The 24,976-nt window shown below is 45.4% G+C and overlaps 1 protein-coding gene across 2 annotated transcripts in view; it reads right to left on the bottom strand.

Annotated features, from left to right (window-relative positions):
• Positions 1 to 974: 974 nt before the first annotated feature.
• The window catches only part of st6galnac3 (ST6 (alpha-N-acetyl-neuraminyl-2,3-beta-galactosyl-1,3)-N-acetylgalactosaminide alpha-2,6-sialyltransferase 3), a 249,728-nt gene continuing 225,726 nt past the window's right edge, over positions 975 to 24,976 (bottom strand). For both annotated transcript variants that reach the window (XM_069939296.1, XM_069939297.1), the window contains 2 exons: positions 10,433 to 10,540; positions 975 to 2,226 (listed from right to left, as the gene is read on the bottom strand). In XM_069939296.1, coding sequence (XP_069795397.1) covers positions 1,998 to 2,226; positions 10,433 to 10,540 — 337 coding nt within the window. In that variant the 3' untranslated portion in view covers positions 975 to 1,997. The remainder of the gene's footprint in view (positions 2,227 to 10,432; positions 10,541 to 24,976) is intronic.

Here is a 24,976-nt window from a genome sequence, read left to right as displayed (position 1 = left end):
TACAGCGTCAGCGACCCGGGTTCGAATCCAGCACCATCTCTAAGGAGTTTGCATGCTTACCTCGTGTCTGCGTGGGTTTCCTCCCACCCTTCAGAACCATTTGTAGTTGTGGGTTAATTTGGGTGTATGTGGAGGGCATGGGTTTCAATGGCCAGAATTAGCGTTGCAAATAAAATTTTCAAAAAATTTAAAGTTTAGAATATATTTAAGAATAAGTCAATTAATTTCCAGACAAATAATGGCAAAGAGAATGGAAAAAGTGTCAGGATGGTTTTGAGATTGGAGATCAGTGGTGATTGCTTTGTAGGTTCAACAGGTTGTATCGACGATTCCTGCCCTCATATTGAGTTGAACATGAAAGTCTGCAGATGCTGTGATTGCAGTCTACACAGAAATGCTGGAGAAACTCAGCAGGTCATGCAGTTTTCCTGATGAAGCAAAGGTAAAGATACATATCCAACATTTTGGGTCTGAATCCTTACTCAAGGTATGAGCTAAAAGTAGGTAGGCATTGGCTCCGTCAGTGACTCTGATTGCCAACATACCGTAGCCGCTGACGCGCCTGTCAATACAGGCACTTCTCCTGTTCTTGACCAACCCTGTTCTGGCATTCATGCCCACTCCATTGCCAGTTCCCACACCAACCTCCGCTTCCGCAAGGCTGACAACTTGGACTCCCCCTCTGCTGGAGCCCACTGCATCAATCCCCCCCATTCCTCACCGTTCTCTAACCCCCCACCTCTCCCTACTCAGACCCCATCTACTCCTTGGAGCAGCTTCCCACTCTCCTTGCACGTAGACACGCTCATTAACCCCCCCCAACTTCCCTCAGAGCTCCCCCTTTCTTTCCACCCCCAGCCCTCAGACCCTCTCATCTTACATCAACTCACCTCTGACACCCCTACCCTCCATCCCCTCCCTTTATCTCACCTACCTGTTGCCTCCCTCCTCTGACATCCCTAACCCTCCATTTTATCCCCCAGTCACTTCTCACCTTCTTTCTCTTGTGCCCTCCAACCCGTATCCCCCTGTGACCTTTTGCCTGTGGGCCTGTGCTCCTCCCTCTTCCTGTCCTCCACCATTTTATTCAGGTGCCTATCTACATTTAGCTCACCCCTTGAGGAAGGGCTCAGACCTGAAACGTTGGATATGTATATCAGTCTGTGGTCACATAAAGAACACTGCGTGACTTGCTGTGTTTCTCCAGCATTTCTGTATACCTTGCTCTTATATTCTGTTTTTTTTCAGCCATGGCACCCCCCAAGACTCTGTTCAAAGTTTACGGGCCCCTGTTTTGGTTTCTTCTTTCCTACCAACTACATTAAAAAAACCATTAAAAATATCTGTTATGTGAAGTGAAAAGGAAACAAGGTTTTCACTTCAATGCACTGTGACCCCCTGGGGGGGGGGTGTTGTAGGGCCCCTGTTGAGAATGGCTGGTGTTGGTAGGGTTGTCAGTCAAGTTTCTTTCTGGGTGGTGTGGTATCTGTGTATTGTTAATCTCCTGGGATTCCAGGAGATTAGCAAACCTTCACTGAACACCCAACCGATGACCCACGACATGCTCTGTTTCTTTTCTGACGCTGATGCAAGGTGATGTTCACTTGCACCGGACTCCAACATGTCTCATTGCATTTCCTTTACAATCATCTCAGGCAGGGAACTAACCTTCCTGTTGAACGTGCTGGAGATGAGGCTTGGGAGATGAAATGCCATTTAAAATTCAGAACACTGGTTAAACCTTTTTGAACGTCCCATTGTCAAAGTGTTAAAGTGCTACTTTTCAAATATGCAGTGTCCTATTTGTGAAAATCAAACTGTTAATACTTTAAGTACTTGGTGACTCTTGGCAATTTTCCCTTCTGCGATAGTACAAAAGTGTCCGTATGAATTGATACATATTTGCTGCACAGTCACGGAATGGAGAACCGACGGGTTCCACAGGGAGTTTTTAAGAGCAGTGGCAATGTCCTCGTTGTAACCACACCTCAGAGCAATCAGTCTTCCCTCAGAGTCTGTGGGCCTGTGTCGGGGGGGCCTCCAGGTGGGTGTGAGAAGGTTATATTGTGATGCTTGGCCCACTTGGCAAAGATGGCTTTCTCGGTAATGAATCTGTGACCTCCGTAGAGAGCATTTTCATGAATGATGTACTCTGCACATTCATCCCGACTCCCAGCTTCATAGTAATGGTAAGGGACTTTTCTGCGTCCTCCAGCCCTGTGAAGACTGAAAGAAAACCATCAGCAATATATTGACCTTGGCACTTCCAGCGCAGATAATTGCATTCTATGCAGCTTTAAGAAACAAACTCCCTCAGGTGGGTTCTGGTTGTCTGTTGTCTGAATGGTTAAATATTTCTAAGACCTATGTTTTTTAGAAAAGCTACATTTCTATTACATTTTTCACAGCCTTAGGATGTGTATTTTTTTTAACAACTAAGTACTTTACAAGTGACATCACCACTGCAATATAAGAACTTAGACCATAAGACATAGGAGCAGAAATAGGCTATTCAGCCCATCGAGTCTGCCCCACCATTTAATCATGGGCTGATCTTCCCACTGCCCGACCTTCTCCTCACGTGGTTACGGAGAGAAGGCGGGGACGGGGTACTGAACTTTAAGATCAGCCATGATCTCGTTGAATGGCGGAGCAGGCTCGAAGGGTCGAATGACCTACTCTTGCTCCTATCTTCTATGTTTCTATGTTTTAATCTTGGATGCCCTGGCTAATCAAGAATATATCAAGCTCTGCCTTAAATGCGCCCAATGACTTGGCCTCCACAACCGCCTGCGGAAACAAATTCCACAGGTTCGCCACCCTCTGGCTGAAAAAATTCCCCCGCATCCCTGTTCTAAACCAGTTTGAAACACAAGGGAGTAACGGCCTCCTCATTGATCAGTTGAGATACACAGATGTGAGAGTTGGCAAGAACACAGCCAAGCCAATAATGGGGTTGTGATAGTACAGAATACTGTCACCAATGTATACTTGTACATATTTGCTTATGGCTGTTGTGATTGGCTGAGATCCATAGCCACGCCTACTTACTGGTCATAAAAGGGTGCTCCTAACCAGACCCAGGTCAGTCTGGACTGGTCGACCGTGCTGTAATACGCTCCAGTCTTTTGCTGATTAAAGCCTTGGTTTGAGTTTACCAAGTGCGGAGTTAAGGATGTGAATGTTGGGGAGGGCCTTGATAAAATAGTTGTTACAAAGGAAGTAGTGATGGAGAAACTAATGGGACTAAAGCCAGACAAATCACCAGGTCCTGATGATATACATCCAAGGGTTCTGAAGGAAATGGCAGAAGTTATAGTTGATGCATTGGTGGTCATAGACCAAAATTCCTTGGATTCTGGGCAGGTCCCGGCAGACTGGAAGACAGCAAATGTCACGCCACTTTTTAAGAAGGGATGTAGGCAGAAGACTGGAAATTATCGGCCAATTAGCTTGACGTCTGTAGTTGGAAAAATGCTTGAAGCCATCATTAAAGATGAAATAGTGAAACTTTTGGAACGTAAGGGTTCAATCAGGCAGACGCAGCATGGTTTTAGAAAGGGAAGATCTTGTTTGACAAACTTGTTAGGGTTCTTTGAGGATATAATGGATGCGGTGGATAGAAGGGAACAGGTTGATGTTGTATATTTGGATTTCTAGAAAGCGTTTGATAAGGTGTCGCACAAGAGATTTATCAGTAAGTTATAGGAAAGTGGAGTCTGGGGAAGTCTATTGGCCTGGATTGAAAATTGGTTGTCTGACAGGAGGCAGAGAGTCGGGATAAATGGGAGTTTTTCAGGTTGGCAGAGAGTGGTAAATGGGGTGCCGCAGGGGTCAGTGTTAGGCCCACAACTGTTCATCATTTACATTGATGACTTGGAGGAGGGGACAAAATGTGGTGTAGCCATGTTTGCAGATGACACCAAATTGAGTGGAAGAGCAAATTGTAATGAGGATGTGGAGAGTCTGCAGAGGGACAGAGTTAAGCTGGATGAGTGGGCAAAGGTCTGGCAGATGGAGTTCAATGTTAGTAAGTGTGAGGTTATCCACTTTGGCAAGAAAAATAAAAGAGCTGAATATTATTGAAAGGGTGAAAAACTACAGCATGGTGTTGTGCAGAGGGGCTTGGGATGGCTTGTGCATGAATCGCAAAAAGTTAGGTTGTAGGTGCAGCAGGTTATTGAGAAAGCAAATGGAATGTTGGCCTTCATCGCTAGAGAAATTGAATTCAGGAGTAGGGAGGTAATGTTGCAACTGTATAAGGTACTGGTGAGACCGCACCTGGAGTACTGTGTCCAGTTCTGGTCTCCATAATTGAGGAAGGATATACTGGCTTTGGAGACCGTCCAGAGGAGGTTTACTAGGTTGATCCCTGGGATGAAGGGGTTGAATTATGATGAAGGATTAAATCGTCTAGGATTGTATTCGCTCGAGTTCAGAAGAATGAGAGGAGATCTTATAGAAACATATAGGATTATGAAGGGTATGGATAGGATAGATGTAGGAAGGTTTTTTGAGCTGGCCGAGGAAACTAAAACCACAGTCTCAAGTTTCGGGGGAGTAGATGAGATGAGGAAAAATAGTTTTTCCCAGAGAGTAGTGAATGTTTGGAATTCTCTAACCAGGGAAGTGGTTGAGGTTGCCTCATTAAACATATTTAAAATTCGATTAGATAAATTTTTACATGACAGAGGAATTAGGGGATATGGTGAGAAGGCAGGTTGGTGGAGTTAGGTCATAAATTAGATCAGCCATGATCGTATTGAATGGCGGAGCAGGCTCGATGGGCCATTTTTGGCCTACTCCTTTTCCTACTTCCTATGTTCCTAAGTCTTTGTGTCATTCGATGCGCTGCATGGGGCTTGTGCGCCAAGGGCTTCATGTTCCTGAACCAGGTCCACAGATCCTCATAAGCAGATCCAGTATTGAAAATGAATTGGGGGGGGGGGGGGGTCAATGCAACACTTGCTGTTATAATCCTCCACTGGTACAATTACAGGAAAAATTACCGAGGCTAAAAACAAAGCACTGGTGGGGACCAAAACTCTGCTCACAGGTTGTACTCTTGTCTAACTATGCCCATTCTGCATGACTACATTTATGGTACAGTTGGTAGTTTAGAAGGAAGCCAAAATTGAGGAGAGAGAAATACTGGCAGAGAGATTCAGAGGTGGATGTAAACCACATAGCTCCTCTGAACACGTCCTTGTTAGCAATGCAAATCTATTCAATGCTGGGATCTCCTCACAGCCCCTGGTCAAAACTCCAGCCTCGTTATTGGGTTCCAAGCCCAACGTGAGCAATCTTAGCTATCAATTTCATGAAGGTAGTATCTTTCAGGTATTACAAGATATTTGCATTTTGTGCTGAGATCATTGGAGCCGGGCTTTGAACCCAACTGAAGGAAATGGTTGAAAGCAGGCTGTGACAGAGTATATAGAGGTGTTTGGGAGATAAATGGGGAAAGGTTTGTTAGAGCAGGTCACACACTAAAACTTTAAAACACAGAATTTTTGCAGGAGCTTTTGCAAGATTGCTCAGAGACTCAAGATGGACTGTTATTTGCAAAAGGCAACAGATGTAACAACAGGCAGTAGCAGCTTTGTCCAGAAAACAGAATTTACTGTCTGGAAGGTCATGTGATCTTTGCAGGCAGAGATCAGAAAAAAACAGGATTTGCTCTCAGACTTTGAGAGAGAGTGAGAGAGAGAGAGAGAGAGAGAGAGAGAGAGAGAGAGAGAGAGAGAGAGAGAGAGAGAGAGAGAGAGAGAGAGAGAGAGAGAGAGAGAGAGGGGAGAGACACAGACTTCGGTTTCAGAGGGTCAAGCTGGCAAGCTTTGGAAGGCGGCCTAGTCAAGGGAGAGGATTGGCTGTCCGGTGTTTCCCTTAGAATAGGAGAAACAGAAAGGAACTCTGTGGTGACCTGAAAGAAAGAGGTTATCATCTGGAGAACCCTGAAGGGGGCAAGTTTTGTCAGCAAGACACTGGATTGACTGATTAAAAAGGAATCAGTTGTGGATATCCTGGAACAAGAAAAACTCTCTCTCTGAGAACCAACAAGAACCCTCCTGAGTGGAAACCATTTACCTGTTAAGCACCAAAGCCTGGTGAACTTTATTAATGTTAACTTCTGTGCACAGTAGAAGAATTGCCTGCAACCAGTGAAATTGAACTGTGAACTAAAGAACTTTGCTGAACTTACACACACATGCGCTTTGAATTAGAAGGGGGTTAAGTAGGTTAAGTGACTCAATAGAGATAAGTTAAAGTTTGATTCTATTTTCATGTTCAAAGATAATTAAAAGCAACTTTTGTTTAAGTAACCCTTTGTCGTGGTGCATATCTATTGCTGCTGGGTTTTGGGGTCGTCTGGACTTGTAACAAGGCAAAAGGGATAAGTGAAGGATGGGAATAAAGGCACGATCATGTTGGAGGTTTTGATCTGGAGCTCGAGATGTCGATGATTTGGACTGAAGTGTGTGTGGCTGCGGAGGCTGTGGGATATCTCTGTGTGGGGGGGGGGTGGTCCCTTTTGCTTCCCTTTCTCTGATTGTAAGGGGTGCCAAGCAATTTCTGCTGATGGTGAATCAGGCCGCGGTCGCGTACTTACCTTGGTCGGGAGCGGTGCCAGACATAAGTGATGCGATGCGCAGGGATAATAGTGCACCCAGGTGAACGTGTTAAGCGTCAGTATGCGGGTGATAAATCTCAGACGCAGGAGGAGGAGAGTGAGAATGTCAGGGTCACCAGTGCGGCGAATGAGAAGGTCAGAGGGGTTTCACTGGTAGATGAAGAATGAAATGTCGTGTCTAGTGCAAAATAAAAGTAAGTCGACTTCATGGTGTGGCTGAAAGAAATGAGTGAGTGTATTCTTTATTTGTTTGGAAGCTGTGGTAGATCAGCGCCGTTACAAATATTACGGCAGACTAAATGCAATTTTCTGTAATATTACATCTGTTTTATTACATGACAGTAAAAGAATCTTGAATCTCGAATGGATATGGTGGGCAGAAGGGCCTGTTTCTGGGCCAGTTACTCTAACTGATAAACATTGACATTATCCCAATGAATACCTGAAGTCAAAAGATTAAATCCTGCCAGTGCTACATATCTCATCTTGAGAACAAATAAATATGATGGATTGCTTCATTAAGTCAAGAGGTTCCACAGTACAAAGGCAATATGCTTCCAAATAATAAAATTGATTAGAATGAGCAGTTTAATTACCACAATTCACTTCATCGTGCAAATGTGTATTTCTGGAATCTTCAGATTCACAAATCAGCCCTATCAATGATGCAGTTGACAATAACAAAGGTTTGAATTTGCATAGTGACTTTACCCTCGCAGAACTGTTCACGACTGTGAATGTAAGTGATCGGACAAAATCTGGTGATGAGTTGTGTAAAGAAATTATGAACTGCTAACGGAGGAGCAAAAAAAAACTGTTTGAATTTAGTTGTTCATTGTCACAGTGAAAAGCTTGGTTTCGCATGTTATCCAGGCAAGTCAGCCCACGCTTAATTACAATAATGAAACCAAAGAGTAGGGTGCAATGTCAGAGTGTGTCGAAGACTGCAGGGTACACTGTTACAAGGACAAAGTGCAGGGTACAGAGAAAATCAGGAGAACCCGAACCAAGTCTTCATCAAGGGGTCAGCAGTGCAGAGTCGGTGTCAGAACAAGTCTAATCAGGGGGAGGGGGGGGGAGCATTAGGATAACCATGGAGATGGGGGGGGCACAAATTAATGTTCAAAAATTCACCCCTCAGGGGTGGGGGTGGGGGGGTGGGTGTCATACCTGGCTTGAACTTCCTCCGTGTCCTGCCGTCACACTTCCCCCTTATAACTTATAACTCGAGGAGACAAAACCACTTGAAGCTAGTGACACTAGCACTGTGGGTGGGTGGGTCACAATAACTCATTGGGGTTGGGGAGGGCAAGGCCCACGAATGCCCTTTCCATGAAGCTGAGCCTGCAGTGGTGGAGAGGGTCAAGAAATTCAAATTCCTGGGTGTCAACATCTCCGAGGACCTGTCCTGGAGCCTCCACGTCGATGCAATCATGAAGAAGGCTCGCCAGCGGCTATACTTTGTGAGGTGTTTGAGGGGATTCGGTAAGACTCTCAAAAACTTTGCTCCGTCCACACCAGTGACAGATTCTGCCAGTAGCAACCCTACTCAGATGCCTGCCCATGGCGTCATGTACTGTCCCACCAAGACCCCCTACCAATTGGAGGAACAATGCCTGATTTTCCGTCTGGCCGTCATCCAGCCAGGTGGCATTAACATAGATTTTTCTGGTTTCTGCCAACCTGCTCTCCTTGTCCCCTCCCCCCTTCCCTCTCCCCTCCCCTTCACTTCACCATCCTTCCTCCCCCTGATCGTTGCTGACCCCTTCCTCCCTCCCTCCCTCCATTCTCCACCCATCACCTCCTGCTTTTGCGACCACCCCTGCACCCCCTTACCCTTTTGTTTGGACACCTGCCGACGTTTTTCCATTCCTTGAAGAGAGGGCTCAAGACCGAAATGTCGGAGATGTACTTTCACCTTTCCTCTATAAAGGACACTGCTTGACCTGATGAGTTTCTCCAGCTTCTTTTTTAAATTTTACCTACTCTAACAATAAATCTGAAATCTGAATCTGAACAAGGTGATATCAAGTTTCGGGAGGGAAGCTCATCAATAGTGCAGTGAAAATTAAATCTGGAGATAACAAAGGCTTCAGGTGATTTGAATCAGATTAATTTAACAAAGTAAAATATCTCAGCTGGTCCCTACAGAGGTGTAAACTGACAAAATGTTATTGAATTAGAGAAGACTTTAGGTCAAACGACTGCACAAAGTGCTAGATTTTAAGAAGTGTTTTAAAGAGGGATATAGAAATGGAGAGGTTTGAAGGTTGAGCTATAGAATTAGGGCTTAAGATGATTAAAAAAATAGTCCACCAGATGTAAAATGACTACAATTAAGGTGAGGTGCAGAGATCTTCCCAGGAGGAAGTCATGGAGAAAGGGCAAGATGAGGAAATGGAGATGAGCAACAGAGTATGTAGCCCAATGAGCTACTGCTCCAATTTGCATAACTCTGCCACAGGTGGCTGTGTCTTCAGCGGCCCAGGTGGGCTCAAGAGACTTGACTGAGTATCTTTCCTGCCCTAAGATTATAAGGCATGGGAGCAGGGCTCTTCGACCCTTCAAGCTATTTTCCTGCCCAGTCCCGCTGACCTGTACCCAGACTATATCCTTCCATATCCCTTCTGTCCATGAACCTGTCCAAATTTTTCTTGTGCCCTCAAACACAATGAAGGGCAGGAGGGTGTCTTCATTGTGAGATTAGCATGTTTATTGCATAAACATAGCAATTACTGTATTTTTGTAGTTTTTGTCATAAACTTGCATTTGAACAACTGTTTTGAACCACGAGGAACCATAAGATATTGAACAGAAATTCCTTATAGTGGCAAATGACAACTATTGACAGTAGTACAGGTGTGCGCCACTTAACATCCATGATACGTTCTGTGAAATTGGGCATTGTGCAATGCGGATGTTGTGCAAACACCATATTATATACATAGCAAAGCTATACGGGATACTGTAGTTTACCTGTACTTTTTATTTGTAAGTAGGGATCAGTGTAGGGACTGACACAGGGCTGCAGGCAGAGAGTTCAGTGTGGAGACTGATACAGGGCTGTGGGGAGAGAGAGTGGGGCAGTGGGATCAGTGTGGGGACCGACCCAAGAATGTGAGGAGAAAGCAGGGCAGTGGGATCAGTGTAGGGACTGACACAGGGCAGTGGGGAGAGAATGGGGCAGTCGGATCAGTGTGGAGACAGACGCAAAGCTGTGGGGAGAATGTGGGGCGGTGGGATCAGTGTGGGGACTGACACTTGGCTGTGGGGTGAGAGCGGTGCAGTGGGATCAGTGTGGGGACTGACACTTGGCTGTGGGGAGAGAGTGGGGCAGTGGGATCAGTGTGGAGACTGACACAGGACAGTGGGGAGAGAGCAGGGCAGTGGGATCAGTGTGGGTATACAGTATACAATATACAATTTCCTATAGCTAGCGATCGCTTTTTCTAAATTGCTGCGGACCTGTTCACAGTAATTGAATAATTATGGGACTATGGATGTATATGCGTTAGGACATTGCCCGAACAGACGTTAAGTGGCAGATACCTGTATACCCTTCTCTTCCTTTCACCCTCCTATACACCTTTGAAGTTTGCCATGTGCTGGTGAGATTCACATTCAAATCATTCTCCAGTTAAAAATATTTCTCCAATTAAGTTCCCGTGGATTTGTTAGCAGCTCGCGAATCAAGTCATCGTTCTAGTTTTGAACAGTGACATGGAAACGTCGCTTGTCCTGTCAAATTTTTCGGTGTCACCCCATGAAGGGTGGAAAAAAAATTCCCAACAGTGATCTCACCTGCAATAAGTATCGTTGATCATTCCAAAGATATGGATTTTAGGGCAGACTTCCATCGCAAGCACAAGGGTGAACCAGCCTGTACTCAAGTACGTACCCGAGAGCACCCTGTCAGAAGGAGAACATTAGAAAACACTTTAATATGATTGAGTATTAGCACTTTGTCAAACCCACATCGCAATGTGCTTTCGACAGGGAGACTGAAAATGCCACAGCTGTCGACAGGCAGTCTGAATTATTTATATCAAGCCTGGAATTCATGCCAGTTTGTAGCCTGCAGTATCCATGCGATGTAATTTGCAAAGCAATGTGCAAAATACTGTTCAAATGAACAGATAAATGGGATGTATTGAGCTTGGAGGTGTGGATATTATGTTACAGCTATGTAGACATCTGTTGGACTTCATCAAGAGTACTGCAATCAGTTCTGCATACCACACCTCTTTTTTAATTTTTTTTTATTTTTCACACTATGAATCATATTGACCAAAATACACATAAACCTTTCCCTCTTGAATATACACAGTGTCATTTTCTCCCCTTTTCCCCCCCTCCCTTCCCTCCCTCTTTCCCATCCCCCTCCCCATCCAATCAACATTCAACATATACAATACAATAAACCCATTAAACAATGTCCTCACACAAGGAAAATAAACAAGAAAATTGTGTCATCTACTTTTACACACTGGGTCAGTTCATTTTGTCTTCTTATCATTCTGTCATTTTAGGCGGTGGAGGTCCGCAGTAGGCCCTCTCTGTTGTGTTCCACGTATGGTTCCCAAATTTGTTTGAATACTGTGATGTTATTTCTTAAAGTATATGTTATTTTTTCCAATGGAATACATTTATTCATTTCTATGTACCATTGCTGTATGAAGACTTCGGACTGAACTTACCACAGAATAGCTGGCAGTTCTACAAGGGATGCTGGAACCTTCAAGAAGCTTGGAACTCCCAAGCACCCATGCACAAACATTGAAGACTCAAATTTCCTCACATCTAATCACCAGAGTCAATCTAATTCTGCCCCTCCTCAGGGATCAGTCGATCAGTGGACTATTCAGTATCCCGACTCTTACGCTGAGAAATCAGTCCACAGAATTAAGGGCAGCTTGAACACAATACGCCCTCAGTGACTCTGTTCAATTCAGTGGAGAGGAAAAGGCTGCAAGGGAGAGGGTTAGGTTTCAGGTAAATTACCTGTCAAGATTGAAATAAACACATTTAACATGTTAAAGATGTTTATAAATATTTTGAAGGGCATTTACTTCATTTTAGTTTTAAAACTAATTACTGCATCTCAACTACAGTGTCAGCGACCTGGATTCGAATCTGGAGCTGTCTTTAGGGAGTTTGTACATTCTCCCCATGTCTGCATGGCTTTCTTCCGGATGTTCTGGTTTCCAACCAAAATGACAATAATAGATTAATTGGCCAAAAGGTTGTATTTGGACAGCATGGGCTTGTAGGCCAGAAGGGCCTTTTACGGTGCTATATCCCTAAATTAAATAAAAATTTTAAAAATTAAGTTTTCTTCATATTCAAATGTTTTTGTATGTTTGTGGTGACATTTAAATGGTTTGACAATTTTCGCTTCTGGTTCTCTATGGAGCGAAGAAGGAAGAGAGGTGACAATGGATTACGAGAAGCATATACAGTATAAGGTAGGCAGCCGGTAGCTTTTTCTACTGGGCAAGAACAATGAACACCAGAGGACATCGCCACAAAGTGAAGGGAGTGAAGTTCAGGGGAGACATCAGGGGTAAGTTTTTACACAGAGAGTTGTGGGTGCCTCGGGGGAGTGGAGGAGGCTGAAACAATAGGGGAGCTTAAGAAAATATTAGATGGGTACATGGATGAAAGAAAAATGAGAGGGTTATGAGGTAGGGAGGGTTTAGTATTTTTTTGGTAGATATATATAGGTCGGCACAACAACATGGACCAAAAGGCTGTTCAGCCTGGAATAGAGGCTTTATTGGTTGGTAATGAATCTCCCGTCATGATCGGATAGTCCTTTAGGCCCTTGTTGATCAGCCTGGAGGCAGCTCCACTGAGGAAATAAATGGGACTGTCATTTGGGGCAATGGCTGAAGGAATGAATGAGGGGAGCAGGCAGGAACATGGGAAATGAGGTGCAGTGTCTGGTCATCAGACTCATTCATGAACTTAAATAATTAAGTTATGAGAACTGGGTGTACAAACCCCAACTTTACATTTTGCTCATTGTAGAAGACTAAGGGCTATTGAGGCATATAGGATGATTAACGGGATTGATATGGTAGATTGGAGATGAGAAGGGGAGAGAGAGAGAGAATGGGGAGAGATGGGGAGAGAGAGAGAGAACACAACTAACATCCTTGATGATAAAAACAGAAAGCTTTGGAAATAGTAAGTCAGTCAGGCACAACCAATGAAGACAGAAGCAATGTTTCAGGTCAATGGTCCTTAATCAATGACCTGAAATACTAATTATTTTTCTCTCTGCATAGAAGCTGTCCGATCTGATGAATATCCTTCAAGCCCATTCCCCCACTTATCTTCCTTCAACCTATGTCTTCTCACCTCCCATGTTCCCTCCTATTCTCTTGCCACAATTAACACTCACTGTTGATGTGTTTGGGATCGGGGGATGGCGCACGCCGTCAACCTGTCTTTGAGTTGGTGGATGGTTGTTTTCACACCTTAGCATCCACCTGGGACACAGGGTGGTGTGGAGGGAGTGGAGTGCTGTCAAACGAGTCGGATTGGGTGAGGAGCAGAGATTGAGCCTACCATCCCAGATACAGACAAAATCTCCATTTGGAAAAGGAACAGACGTGCTTGAGGGCAAATCCACATTTATCTTTCACGCCTTAAAAAAAATCCAACTATTATCGCATTGCTGTTCGTGGACATATTTGCTGTCATGTCCTCTAACTTCACTCTCTATTAAGTGCTTTAGGAAATCCTGAGGTTAGGCAAGGTGCTATATAAATACATCATTTATTTCCTTTGAACAGAGCAACTCATGCTGACAGAGAAAATCTAGGGATGGCGTGATGAGAAACAGATTTTTGCACTTATTGACGCCAATTGTCACCACACATCTCAGTACAAATCACCTGGGTGATTACAAGAGTCCCGTTATCACTCTTGGTGTCAATTCTAGGGCATCTGCCAGCACAAATGCAGCACTGTACATTACACTGGGGAAGCAAACACTTTAATAAATGCTTCATACATGCTGCCTAGCACAGTTTGGTACATCACTTTCACTCTGACCTGAATAGACCGAGCAGGAAATTCAATGCATAAATTCGACTTGATTCACTAAATCAAGACGTTGAACTGTATTTACGCTGGAGTCAGCACTGTATGTGCTTAGTGTTGACCAGGACATTGCCCACAGTGGTTCATTAACTGCTAATTAGGAACAATGTTTCAATGGAGATAAATATTCAAGTATAGCGACTACTCCGGTGGAGCTACAAAACGAATACACTTACACAGGGTTAGTCAGCAAAGACTCTTTATTCGAATTTGCTTCTTCCTTTTATATCCCTCCCGGTCCTGGCCCCACGAGCCTGGAAGTGATGTCACCACATGCCTGCCACTAATCTGCAGGGCTCATATGTTTTAAGTATACACGATATGGGAGGCCTCTAGAAAGAGGCACAACAGTCCCATTTGTCACGACTTGGCTCACAGCGCTGCGTGCCTGCGGTTCCTCGCCCGGGTAAGTGAGCAGTGACCCGGCCCGCGGCTCTACACATCCACTCGGCGAGCCACTCTGGCAAGGGTTCTCAACACTGCGCTACACGGCCACTGGGCCCAGTACCCTACCCTTCCCAGAATTGTCAACGAAAACAGATGAACTGGCCGCACATGCTTTGGGAGGACGCCCTCGTCTTCTGGGCTGGGGGCAGTGAATAGGGGAAATAGAGTCCACACTGTCCACATTAAACAACTGCGAATGCTCCCCAATGTCCAAAGTATAAACAACCCCGTCCCTCTTTACCACGCGGAAAGGGCCATCATACGACCATTGCAATGGTGTTCCCGGAGCCGGTCTATGCACAAACACAAAGTCAGTGTCGAGGAGAGGTGGAGGCACCTGCTGCTTGGAGGTTCCATGCCAGTTGTTAGGAGTGGACTTCCTTGCAGCCACGTCGTGTCACAGGTGCTGAATCACGTGCAGGTCAGAGAAGCCGGCGGTGGAGGAGAAGCGAACATTACCTGGAACTGAGAGAACCGATCCATAAACCATCTCCGCGAATGATGCCGGCACATCTTCCTCCAAGGTGGTGCGTACACCCAGCAGAACCCATGGCAACTCATCCATCCAATTGGGCCCGGTGAGTCGGGCTTTGAGAGCGGTCTTGAGTTGCCGGTAGAAACGTTCCACAAGACCATTGGACTGCGGGTGGTATGCTGTAGTGTGATGCAGTTGTGTGCCACAAAAGGGCACAAGGGCAGTCCATAACGCAGAGGTGAATTGCGCTCCGCGGTCTGAAGTGACGTGTGTGGGAACTCCAAATCCTGAGATCCAATCGGCAATGAACGCCAATAAAGTCTCAGCGTAACTGGATGGCAATGGAATGGCCTCTGGCCAGCGTGTGAATTGGTCTATGACCATCAGGATGTACCTCATGTTCTGAGACACTGGCAATGGCCCTACCAGATCTATATGCACATGATCAAAATGTCAGCATACTGCTGGGAAAGGTTGGAGAGGTGCCTTGGTATGCCGCTGAATTTTGGGAGTTTGGCAGGGAGTACACGTCTGGGCCCACTGCACAACGTCTTTCTTAAGTCCATGCCATACATATTTAGCTCCCATGAGCTTGACAGTTGCTCTGATGGAGGGATGAGATAAGTTGTGAACTTCATCAAAAAGAAGTAATCTCCAAGACGCTGGAACTACCGGCCTGGGGTAGCCCAAAGACATGTCACAAAGCAGAGTTGGGCTGCCTAGTTGTGGCACCACCTGTTGTATGTTCAAGTTCATAATGGCAGCACGATATGCCTGAACATCGGGATCCATGACCTGTGCACTGACCAAGTAAGAGGTATCAATGCCACCCTGGCTTTGTGGTAAGGAGCTGAAACAGTGGTCGAAGAATGTCAACAGCTGCCGGAATAAAGCGGTGATAGAAATTCACCATGCCCTTAACCGTGGTAGGTTTGGGAAATGCATGTGTCCAGTTTGGTGGATAAGGGAAAGTCACCTTCAATCTTGATCCTGTGCCCCAAGAAATCTATGGTTGACCTGCCAAACTGGCATTTGCTAGGGTTGATGGTAAGCCCTAATTCATCCAGCTGTTGGAACAAGCGGTGTAAGTGCAGGAGGTGATCTTGTCATTTTGACTGGCGATGAGGATGTCATCTAGGTATTAGTATGCAAATTCTAAATCCCTGCCCAAAACGTCTATAAGCTGCTGGAATGTTTGAGTGGCATTCCACAACCCAAATGGCATCGTAAAGAATTCAAAAAGCCCGAATGGAGTAATAATTGCCGTCTTGGGAATGTCATCTGCTTGGACTGGGATTTGATGATATCCCTTGACGAGATCGACTTTGGAAAATGCACGACAGTTGTGCAGATGGGCAGCAAAATCTTGTATGTGAGGAATGGGGTAACTGTCAAGCGTAGTTATATTACTGAGCATGCGGTAATCACCGCAGGATCTCCATTCACTGGTGTTCTTGGGTACCATGTGTAATGGCGACGCCCAAGGACTGTTGGAACACTGAATGATACCCAATTCCTCCATGGCAGTAAATTCTGCCTTCGCCTGCTGTAGCTTATCTGGTGGGAGATTATGAGCCCTGGCATAAATTGGCGGGCCTGAGGTGTCCATGTAATGGGATGCACCATGGGTCAATTTGGAGGAAATGAAATTAAGAAAGAGCGCAGCAGGAAATCTGTTGAGGTGTCTTTGGTCAGGGTGTGCACCCACCCCAAGCTGGGAAACTGGCCCTTTGCTGCTTAACCATGAGTATGTTTGGAAAGTGGTGGCATTGACTAACTTCTGCTTAACGTCGACCAGCAGGTCATGGGATCGTAAGAAATCTGCACCCAAAATGTGCTGCGCGATGGAAGCCAAAATACAATCCCAATGGAACGTCGTCTTCCCTATCTTAATCCTGATGTGCCATGTGCCAAAGCTGGGAATAGATGTCCCATTTGTGGCTTGAAGGAAAAGGTCCTGTCGCTTATGCGTCCCCTCAAAGTATGTTGGTGGGAGCAAGCTGAGCTCAGCACCTGTGTCTACAAGCGCCTGTGTTTACAAGCATCATTTTGAAGATAAAGGAGGCCAGTTCTTGTGCCAGCTGCCGAGGCCACTACTGACAGCTGGCTCTGATGTTTCTCAACACCTTTTTGTGGTAGTTACACGGGGACACGCATCTATGGGCATTTTTCCCCCACCGAAAATGATAAAAACACCATTCTAGGCTCCCGTCGGTACGTTCCTCCTTTTTTTGTTTGAACCACGGACACGGGTGGCACACAGGGCATGGAATATGTATCCGTCGAGAATACGGGCTGTATGTGGACAGACTCTTGCATTGGCTTAAGTTAGTCTGTCATCCTCCTGGACCACGTCATGGGGATGGCGGAAATCCACGTTTGCTATTAGTATGGAGACGTGACCCGGGTGCTTCGACAGGAATAAAATCTCGAAAAGTAAGCAATGAGAATGACTATTTGCTTACACAAGCATCTCATTCATCAGATTGGATGGATTTCTGTCACCTATCTCCTTCATATTCAAAGGCCACATGCCCTGCTCATGCCTGGTTAATTCCAATGTGTCCAAGAGGAACTGGCGGAACCTGGTGTATTGGTTGTCTGGCGGGCAGTGTGCAATAGTCTCACTCACTTTAGCTGCTGTAGTGGCATCCATCGTCCCAATGACGTGCCAAAACTTCGTGTCCTTGGCCGTTAAGCCATGAAGATGAAACTGGGTTTTAGCCTGATTAAGCCATACCCGAGGTTGGTGGGTCCAGAAAGCAGGCAAGTGAACTCCCACCACGTTATCTGCAGCTCGACCCGCTACACAAGTAAACAATTAGGTCTGTTGGAGTCATAGTGTACAGAACAGGCCCATCACCCCAACATGTCCATGCTGATCAACTTGACATCCATCTGGGGTAGTACCATTTGCCCTCATTTGGTCCATATCCTTCCAAACCTTTTCTATCCTTATATCTCTCCAAATGCCTTTTAAACACTGTAAGTTGTGGTCCTTCTCTAGCTTCCCCTGGCAGTTCAACAAGCTCTTCAAACAATTTTTTTTGCGAGGTCTTTGCCAGACCCAGTGTGGGATGGACAATGGGACATTTTTCTCATGCTGACTCAATGGGCTTTTGTGAGTCTCCAGGTGGCGCTCATGGAGTGAACACGTTTTGGTTTTTGCTCCATAAAATATACTATTTTTAACCTGTATCCACCTTTGAACTAACTTCACAGAAGTCAGAAAGATCTTTATTATTTCTCTATTTATACTTGAGTCTGAAAATTTTGAAGAAATTACTGAAGGAAAAGCTACACGAGCTAAAACCCGGGCAGAAGAAGGTGACGGCCGAGAGAAGAAACAACCAGACATTAAACTAAGTGAGATGACCTTCAATGACTTTTAAAAATTTTTTCAATGGGCTTTTGTGCTCCAACAATTCTCGTGATTCAGTCTATCCACAGTCACAGGTTCACCTTGCCACGAGGGGAATTTTGGGATGTTTCTTCAGCACGGAGGATAAAACCAACCCCATTCTCTCTAACACAAGGTAGAGGACCGTTTGTTCCCATCAGTCTATCTGCCTTGCTTCAAACTCTGTGACAACCGACTACAACAATGTCAATCAACATCAAAAGATACAGCACAGAATGTCCTCTGCCAAAAAAGCATCAACACCAAGTGATGGCTGGGCTTGGCCAGGCAACCAAAAGAGCTGATTTTTTGGAGGAGAATTAAACTAATGGAGATGATTAAAAATGACGGGCACTTATATCCACAGTGATGAAGTGTTTTGAGCTCCTAGCTGAGTAGCAACATGAATCTGTTCCAATTTGCCAACCATACCAGATGTCATCTCACTGGCTCTACACAAAGGTCTGAAACACCTGGACAGCAAAGTTGCATACATCAAGATGCTCTTTATCAACTTCTTCTTTGGCTTGGCTTCGCGGATGAAGATTTATGGAGGGGTAAATGTCCACGTCAGCTGCAGGCTCGTTTGTGGCTGACAAGTCCGATGCGGGACAGGCAGACAAGGTTGCAGCGGTTGCAGGGGAAAATTGGTGGGTTGGGGTTGGGTGTTGGGTTTTCCTCCTTTGTCTTTTGTCAGTGAGGTGGGCTCTGCAGTCTTCTTCAAAGGAGGTTGCTGCCCGCCGAACTGTGAGGCGCCAAGATGCACGGTTTGAGGCGAGATCAGCTACAGTTCAGCATTTAACACCATCATTCCTTCAAAACTGATCAGCAAACTGCAAGAGTGGGCATCAGTACCCTGTTCCAGACCCCAATTAATGCAAAGTGACAAAGAACATTTTCTCTGCTATATCCCTCAGCACCACAGGGCTACGTTCTTAGCCCCCTGCTCTACTCACTTTATACCTACAACTACATGGCTTGGCACGACAACAACACCGTCTACAAATTTACTGACAATATCACAGTACCTGGTTGTATCAAAAGGGGCGATGAGTTGGCATATAGGAGGGAGAACGAAAAGGTGGCTGACTGGTGTACAAACAACTAACTCTTACTCAATGCCACCAAAACCAAAGAGCTGATTGTTGACCTCAAAAAGGGAAAACCAGAGGTGTACGATCATTGGGGAATCAGACGTGTAGAAGTGGGAGTGACTATCTCAGAAGTCTTTTTCTGGACCCAATATACTAACGTGAAGAAAGCACATCAGCATCTCTACATCTTCGGGTGTTTGTGGAGGTTCTGTCTGAGATGAGAAACCTTGGCAAATTTCTACAGATGTGTGGTGAAAAGCGTGCTAACCGGCAACATCACGGCCAGGAATGGGGGCACCTATGCCTCCGAGTGGCAAGTCTTGCAAAAGGTAATGGACACAGCCTGGGACATCACAGGCAAAACTCTCCCTACCATTGAGAACATCTACAGGGAATGCTGCCTTCGGAGAGCAGCAGCAATCAACAAGGATCTACACCACTCAAGGCACGGTCCGTTCTCACTGCTGCCATCAAGAAAGAGGGGTAGGTGCCACAAGACTCGTACCTCCAGGTTCAGGAACAATTGCTACCCCCTTAACCATCAGATTCCTGAACAACAGATTCAATCAGAGACTCAAGGACTCCAACTTATCACATTATTTATTACTGAATATTTTTTTTTCATATTTGCACAGTCAGGTTGTTGATATTTCTTTCTTTGTTTTTATTTCTCTCTTTAATATACATATTTTTTTTTCTTGAGTAGTTTACACTTCCGAGCAGTAGAAATTCTGCCTGGGCCACAGGAGAAAGAATCTCAGGGTTGGTTGTATGTGATGTCATGTACGGACTTGGACAATAAATTTGAACATGAACTTGAGGATTGAGTGATTTGTGAACTGTATTGGTTAATGTATGGCCTCCGTCGGTCATGGTCGACCATGGGTACTGCGCCTAAAGTGAAGCTGCAGTGGCTTCTCCAGAGCAACTAGCCAGAGCAGAGTTGATATGGACATCTGTCTGTTGCCCATGCAGTGGGACTTTCCCCCCCCCCCCCACCCCACCCATGCTAATGACAGGCCCAAAGTCAATACAGTTTGGAGCCAGCAGCATCACAGGAGTTTCTGGGTACAGCAGTCTTTCACCTTCGGGACTTCAACTCCGGATCTCAAAGCCTTTCCCGTGAGCAGGTATAGCCACAAAGCAGCGGTGGTTTAAAATTGAGAGTTCCCTCTCCGAGATGAATTACCCTCTGTGGTTTACAAGCCCCAAATGCCTTGAGCAAGGCACCAGTGGGCCTCCATTGCCCCTTCTCCTGTCAGTGAGAACAACTCCACTGGGCATAAAGAACTATGCCCCACATGAAGCCCAGAAGTTGGACTTGGTAGTTCAAGGCTGGTTGAGATGGACGCCATGAAGAGCAATTGTGTCGCAGTGGGAGTTCATCCCCACTACCAACCTTTGGCTATGACAACCTTTGGAGCCCATTATTGGTCAATATACATGTAATAAGTGTAAACATTCTTAGATCCAAGGAGGAGTAACGGCATGGATGAAATAGTGGCCAAGGAAGGGGAAGTGGTGAATGTTTCCTTTCGGCATTGAACCATCGACACCACGATCGAGCATCTGACATTTCAGAAATCCCAACAGTCTGGTATCTTGCTCTCTCATTCATCCAGAACATGAGCCATGGATCCAGAGTACAAACTTGCTCTGCGGCCAGAGCTGGGGGTCAGGAGGGCGGCCAAAGTGATGTATCTGGACCGTGGTCAACTGGAGCTGGATTTGGGGACCTAAACATCTGGGGTCAGAAATGTGAGAGGTGATGGTGCCAAAGTTGAGAATAATGCCAATTTACAGATGCACCAAAATTCTTGCTTGCCGCAGCAGAACAGGTACTTGTAAAAGAAAGGTATAAATAGCAAACTGATGGAATTAAACAAAAAGAGACTGTACATAAAATAGATAATAAACATTCTCAGTGTCTGAGGAGGTTTGGCACATCACTGAAGACTCTCGTAAACTTCGACAGGTGGAGAGGATTCTGGCTGGCTGCATCACTGCCTGGTATGGAGGCGCCAACTCTCAGGACAAGAATAAACTCCAGAGGGTTGTTAACTCGACCTGCAACTTCACTCCATCAAGGACATCTACATGAGGCGGTGTCTTAAAGAAGCAGTTTCTATCCTCAAAGACCCCCACCACCCAGGCCATGCTCTCTTCACTCTGCTACCATCGGGGAAAAGGAACAGGAGTCTAAAGACGAGCACTCAGCAGTACAAGGACGGCTTCTTCCCCTCTGCCACCAGATTCCTGAATAATCAATGAACTAAAGACACGGCCTCACTTTTCACGCTGCTCTATTTTTTTTTATTTATAGTAATGTTTTAAGATGGTTATAATATGATGTTTGCTCTACGACGCTGCCACAAAACTCCGAATTTCATGACTTGTTCATGACAATAAATTCCGATTCTGATTCGTAGAACAGTGGTTCTCAACTTTCTTCCCACTCACACCCCACCTTAAGTATTCCCTATGCCATCGGTGCTCTGTGATTAGTAAGGGATTGTGGGAAGGAAGGTTGGACTCAACAGTTACTAAAATATTTTGCTTGAGAAAAATTGTCATTGGCCCATTTCCTTCGGAGTTCTGAAACCGTGCACATAACGAGTCAATGAGGGACGATTAAAACAGCGGTTCTCAACCTTTTTCTTCCCACTCACACCCCACCTTAAGCCATCCCTTACTCATCACAGAGCCCCGATGGCATAGGGATTACTTAAAGTGGGATGCGAGTGGAAAGAAAAAGGTTGAGAACCACTGATCCACCCTGAGGGCAATCCCAGGCATGCTTCGACTGATTAAAACAACTTGCTTTGTGGGCAGTTTTCTAGCAGACTTAAAATAAAATAGGAAATCACAAAAATAGAATATAAATGGTATGTGATAGGGAAATATTAAGGGAATTTATGATCAGCAGCCCAAAATCCATAAAATACACCCAGAAGTGTTTAGGAAGTGAAATCTTTGTTGTCCAGGGTATTTAGAATGCTTTTATGTTTCGAGCTCTGTGTAAGCTCACCCGTTTCACAGAAAGATTTATCACACTGGGGTGCAACGTGAAAAAACAAGCCAAAATAAATTGTTCAATGGACAGGAGATGGCAGATTCTGGAACTTGCAGCAATGCACAATCTGCTGGATGAACGCCGAGGGTGGAGCCACATCAGTGGACAAAAAAGAATGGTTGACGTTTCAGGCCGGAACCTGGTGTAGTTCCGTCTAGGTAGTGATAGCAGGAATGTCCAACTGTCCAGAATACCCACTAGTCTGGCTCCAGCGAAGTCCCTAGATTGCTGCGTGATTTCATTGCACCGTTTTGCGTGACGGCATTTCGCAGCTCGGAGTTGGCATGCACCTTGGAAATTTGTTCAAAAGTGAGATGTTTAGTAACCCACTTCAAGAGGATAAGCACACAGTCTAATGAGAAAGGCAAACATATCGTGGAGGAAATGTAATTCATAGCACAGCCGGGAAGGAAGAAGCAATATAAATTTTAGTACATGTACAGTGTTAGAGGAACAGGGAGGTTTGAGGATGCAAATCTCTGCAAAGTTTAATTTAAAAGATCATGGAACCAATTGCTATATAAACAGAGGCCTGGAGTAAAATAGTGAGGAAGTCAGAGGAAGCTTTGTTTGTTAACAGTTCAGCAACGAAACATAATCTACTGGAGGAATTTAGTGGGTCAAGCGGTATCAGTGGGAGAAAAAAAAACATCTGGTCGATAGTCCAAACCAAAGCCCATTACTGAGACAAATGATTTTGACTTGAAACGTCCACCCACAGAGTTCCACCATCAGATTGTGTTTACCTTCAGATTCCTGGTGTGTGTGTGTGTGTGTGTGTGGGGGGGGGGGGGGGGGGTGCGGGCCCGCCTGACCACTAGAGTATCGATGCAGCTCTGGGTCCTGCATTTTAGCAAGGCACTCATCATCTTAGAAGTGTGCAGGAAAGGGTTAGTTACAGATAGTATGCTTATAGAAAACGGGCTTGATTCTGTTAGAACAGTGAATGCTCTGGAGAGACAGTAGATATGTTTCAATAATGAAGGGTTGTTAAAGGGTTAATGGGAAGCTAAGCCTCAGCACATGGCTCAATAGCTGAAGGACGTTGCGATCTGGTAACTGACAAAAGGGTGCACTGAGAATATTATTTAAGATCATGATGGTGTCCTGGACGGACAAAACAGATTCAATAATAACTTTTAGAAGGGAATTGGATTGATATATTTTAAATTTAGACGTATAGCACAGTAACAGGCCTTTCCAGCTCACCCATGCCGCCCAAATACACTAATTCATCTACCATATATTTTGAATGGTGGGAAGAAACTGGAGCATCCAGAGGTAACCCACACAGACATGGGGAGAACAAACTCCTTACAGACAGTGCCGGATTCGAAACCAAGTTATAGTGTCGTGCTATCCGCTATGCTAATTTTGCTGTCCCAAGGTGAAACATTTCCAGGGAAAGAATAAAAGAGCAGGATTCAATGGACAGAATGGTCTACTTCTCAGTTGCATCATGGGAAGGAGAATCTAAGGAGGGATTTGCAGAGCTTCAGGCAATGATGGCTAGAAGATACAGCCTCTGCAGTGGTACCTGTAGGCTTTGAAAGAATCGACCATGCTGTTTCTGTGAACACTGCCAAATGAACTGGCAGGAAATATTCCTTTTTGCCACAGACATAGATTCCCAGACATACAAAGAAAATGGTTCAAATCCGCCATGAAACAGTATAATATCCCCAAGCCTTGGAAAAGAGATATTGAGAACATTATTCAAGGGAATCTCATTGAAACCTATCGAATATTGAATGACATGGAAGTGAAGGAGGTCTATCCAGCAGTAGAAGAGTTTAGAACAAGAGGGCATAGCCTCAGAATTAAAGGACGTCCTTTCAGAACTGAGAGGAGGAGAAATTTCTTCAGCCAGAGGATAGTGAATCTGTGGAATTCAATGCCACAGACAGCCATGGGCAGATTTAAAGTGGAGGTTGATAAGTTCTTGATGGGTAAGGGTGTCAAAGGATATGGTGAGAAGGCAGGAAGATGCGTTTGAAGGGAAAAATACATCATAATCCATATGGAGGAGCAGACTTGATGGGTAAACAGCCTAATTAGATTAGATTAGATTCTATTTATTGCCATCACCTACGGCTCCTAGAACGCTTCCACCAGCGTTGTCTCCGCTCCATCCTCAACATTCATTGGAGCGCTTTAATCCCTAACGTCGAAGTACTCGAGATGGCAGAGGTCGACAGCATCGAGTCCACGCTGCTGAAGATCCAGCTGCGCTGGGTGGGTCACGTCTCCAGAATGGAGGACCATCGCCTTCCCAAGATCGTGTTATATGGCAAGCTCTCCACTGGCCACCGTGACAGAGGTGCACCAAAGAAAAGGTACAAGGACTGACTAAAGAAATCTCTTGGTGCCTGCCACATTGACCACCGCCAGTGGGCTGATATCGCCTCAAACCATGCATCTTGGCACCTCACAGTTCGGCGGGCAGCAACCTCCTTTGAAGAAGACCGCAGAGCCCACCTCACTGACAAAAGGCAAAGGAGGAAAAACCCAACACCCAACCCCAACCAACCAATTTTCCCCTGCAACCGCTGCAACCGTGACTGCCTGTCCCGCATCGGACTTGTCAGCCACAAACGAGCCTGCAGCTGACGTGGACATTTACCCCCTCCATAAATCTTCGTCCGCGAAGCCAAGCCAAAGAAGAAGAATATTGTACAAAATTGTCTTCCGTCTGCCATAAGGCAGATGAAGATTCACTATTAGTGTTGCCTGCCACCTCTTACAG

The sequence above is a fragment of the Narcine bancroftii genome, chromosome 5, assembly GCF_036971445.1.
Source record: "Narcine bancroftii isolate sNarBan1 chromosome 5, sNarBan1.hap1, whole genome shotgun sequence".
NCBI classification, from domain to species: Eukaryota; Metazoa; Chordata; class Chondrichthyes; order Torpediniformes; family Narcinidae; genus Narcine; species Narcine bancroftii.
The sequence above is the reverse complement of the archived record's forward strand: the minus strand, read 5'-3'. Positions and strand labels throughout refer to the sequence as shown.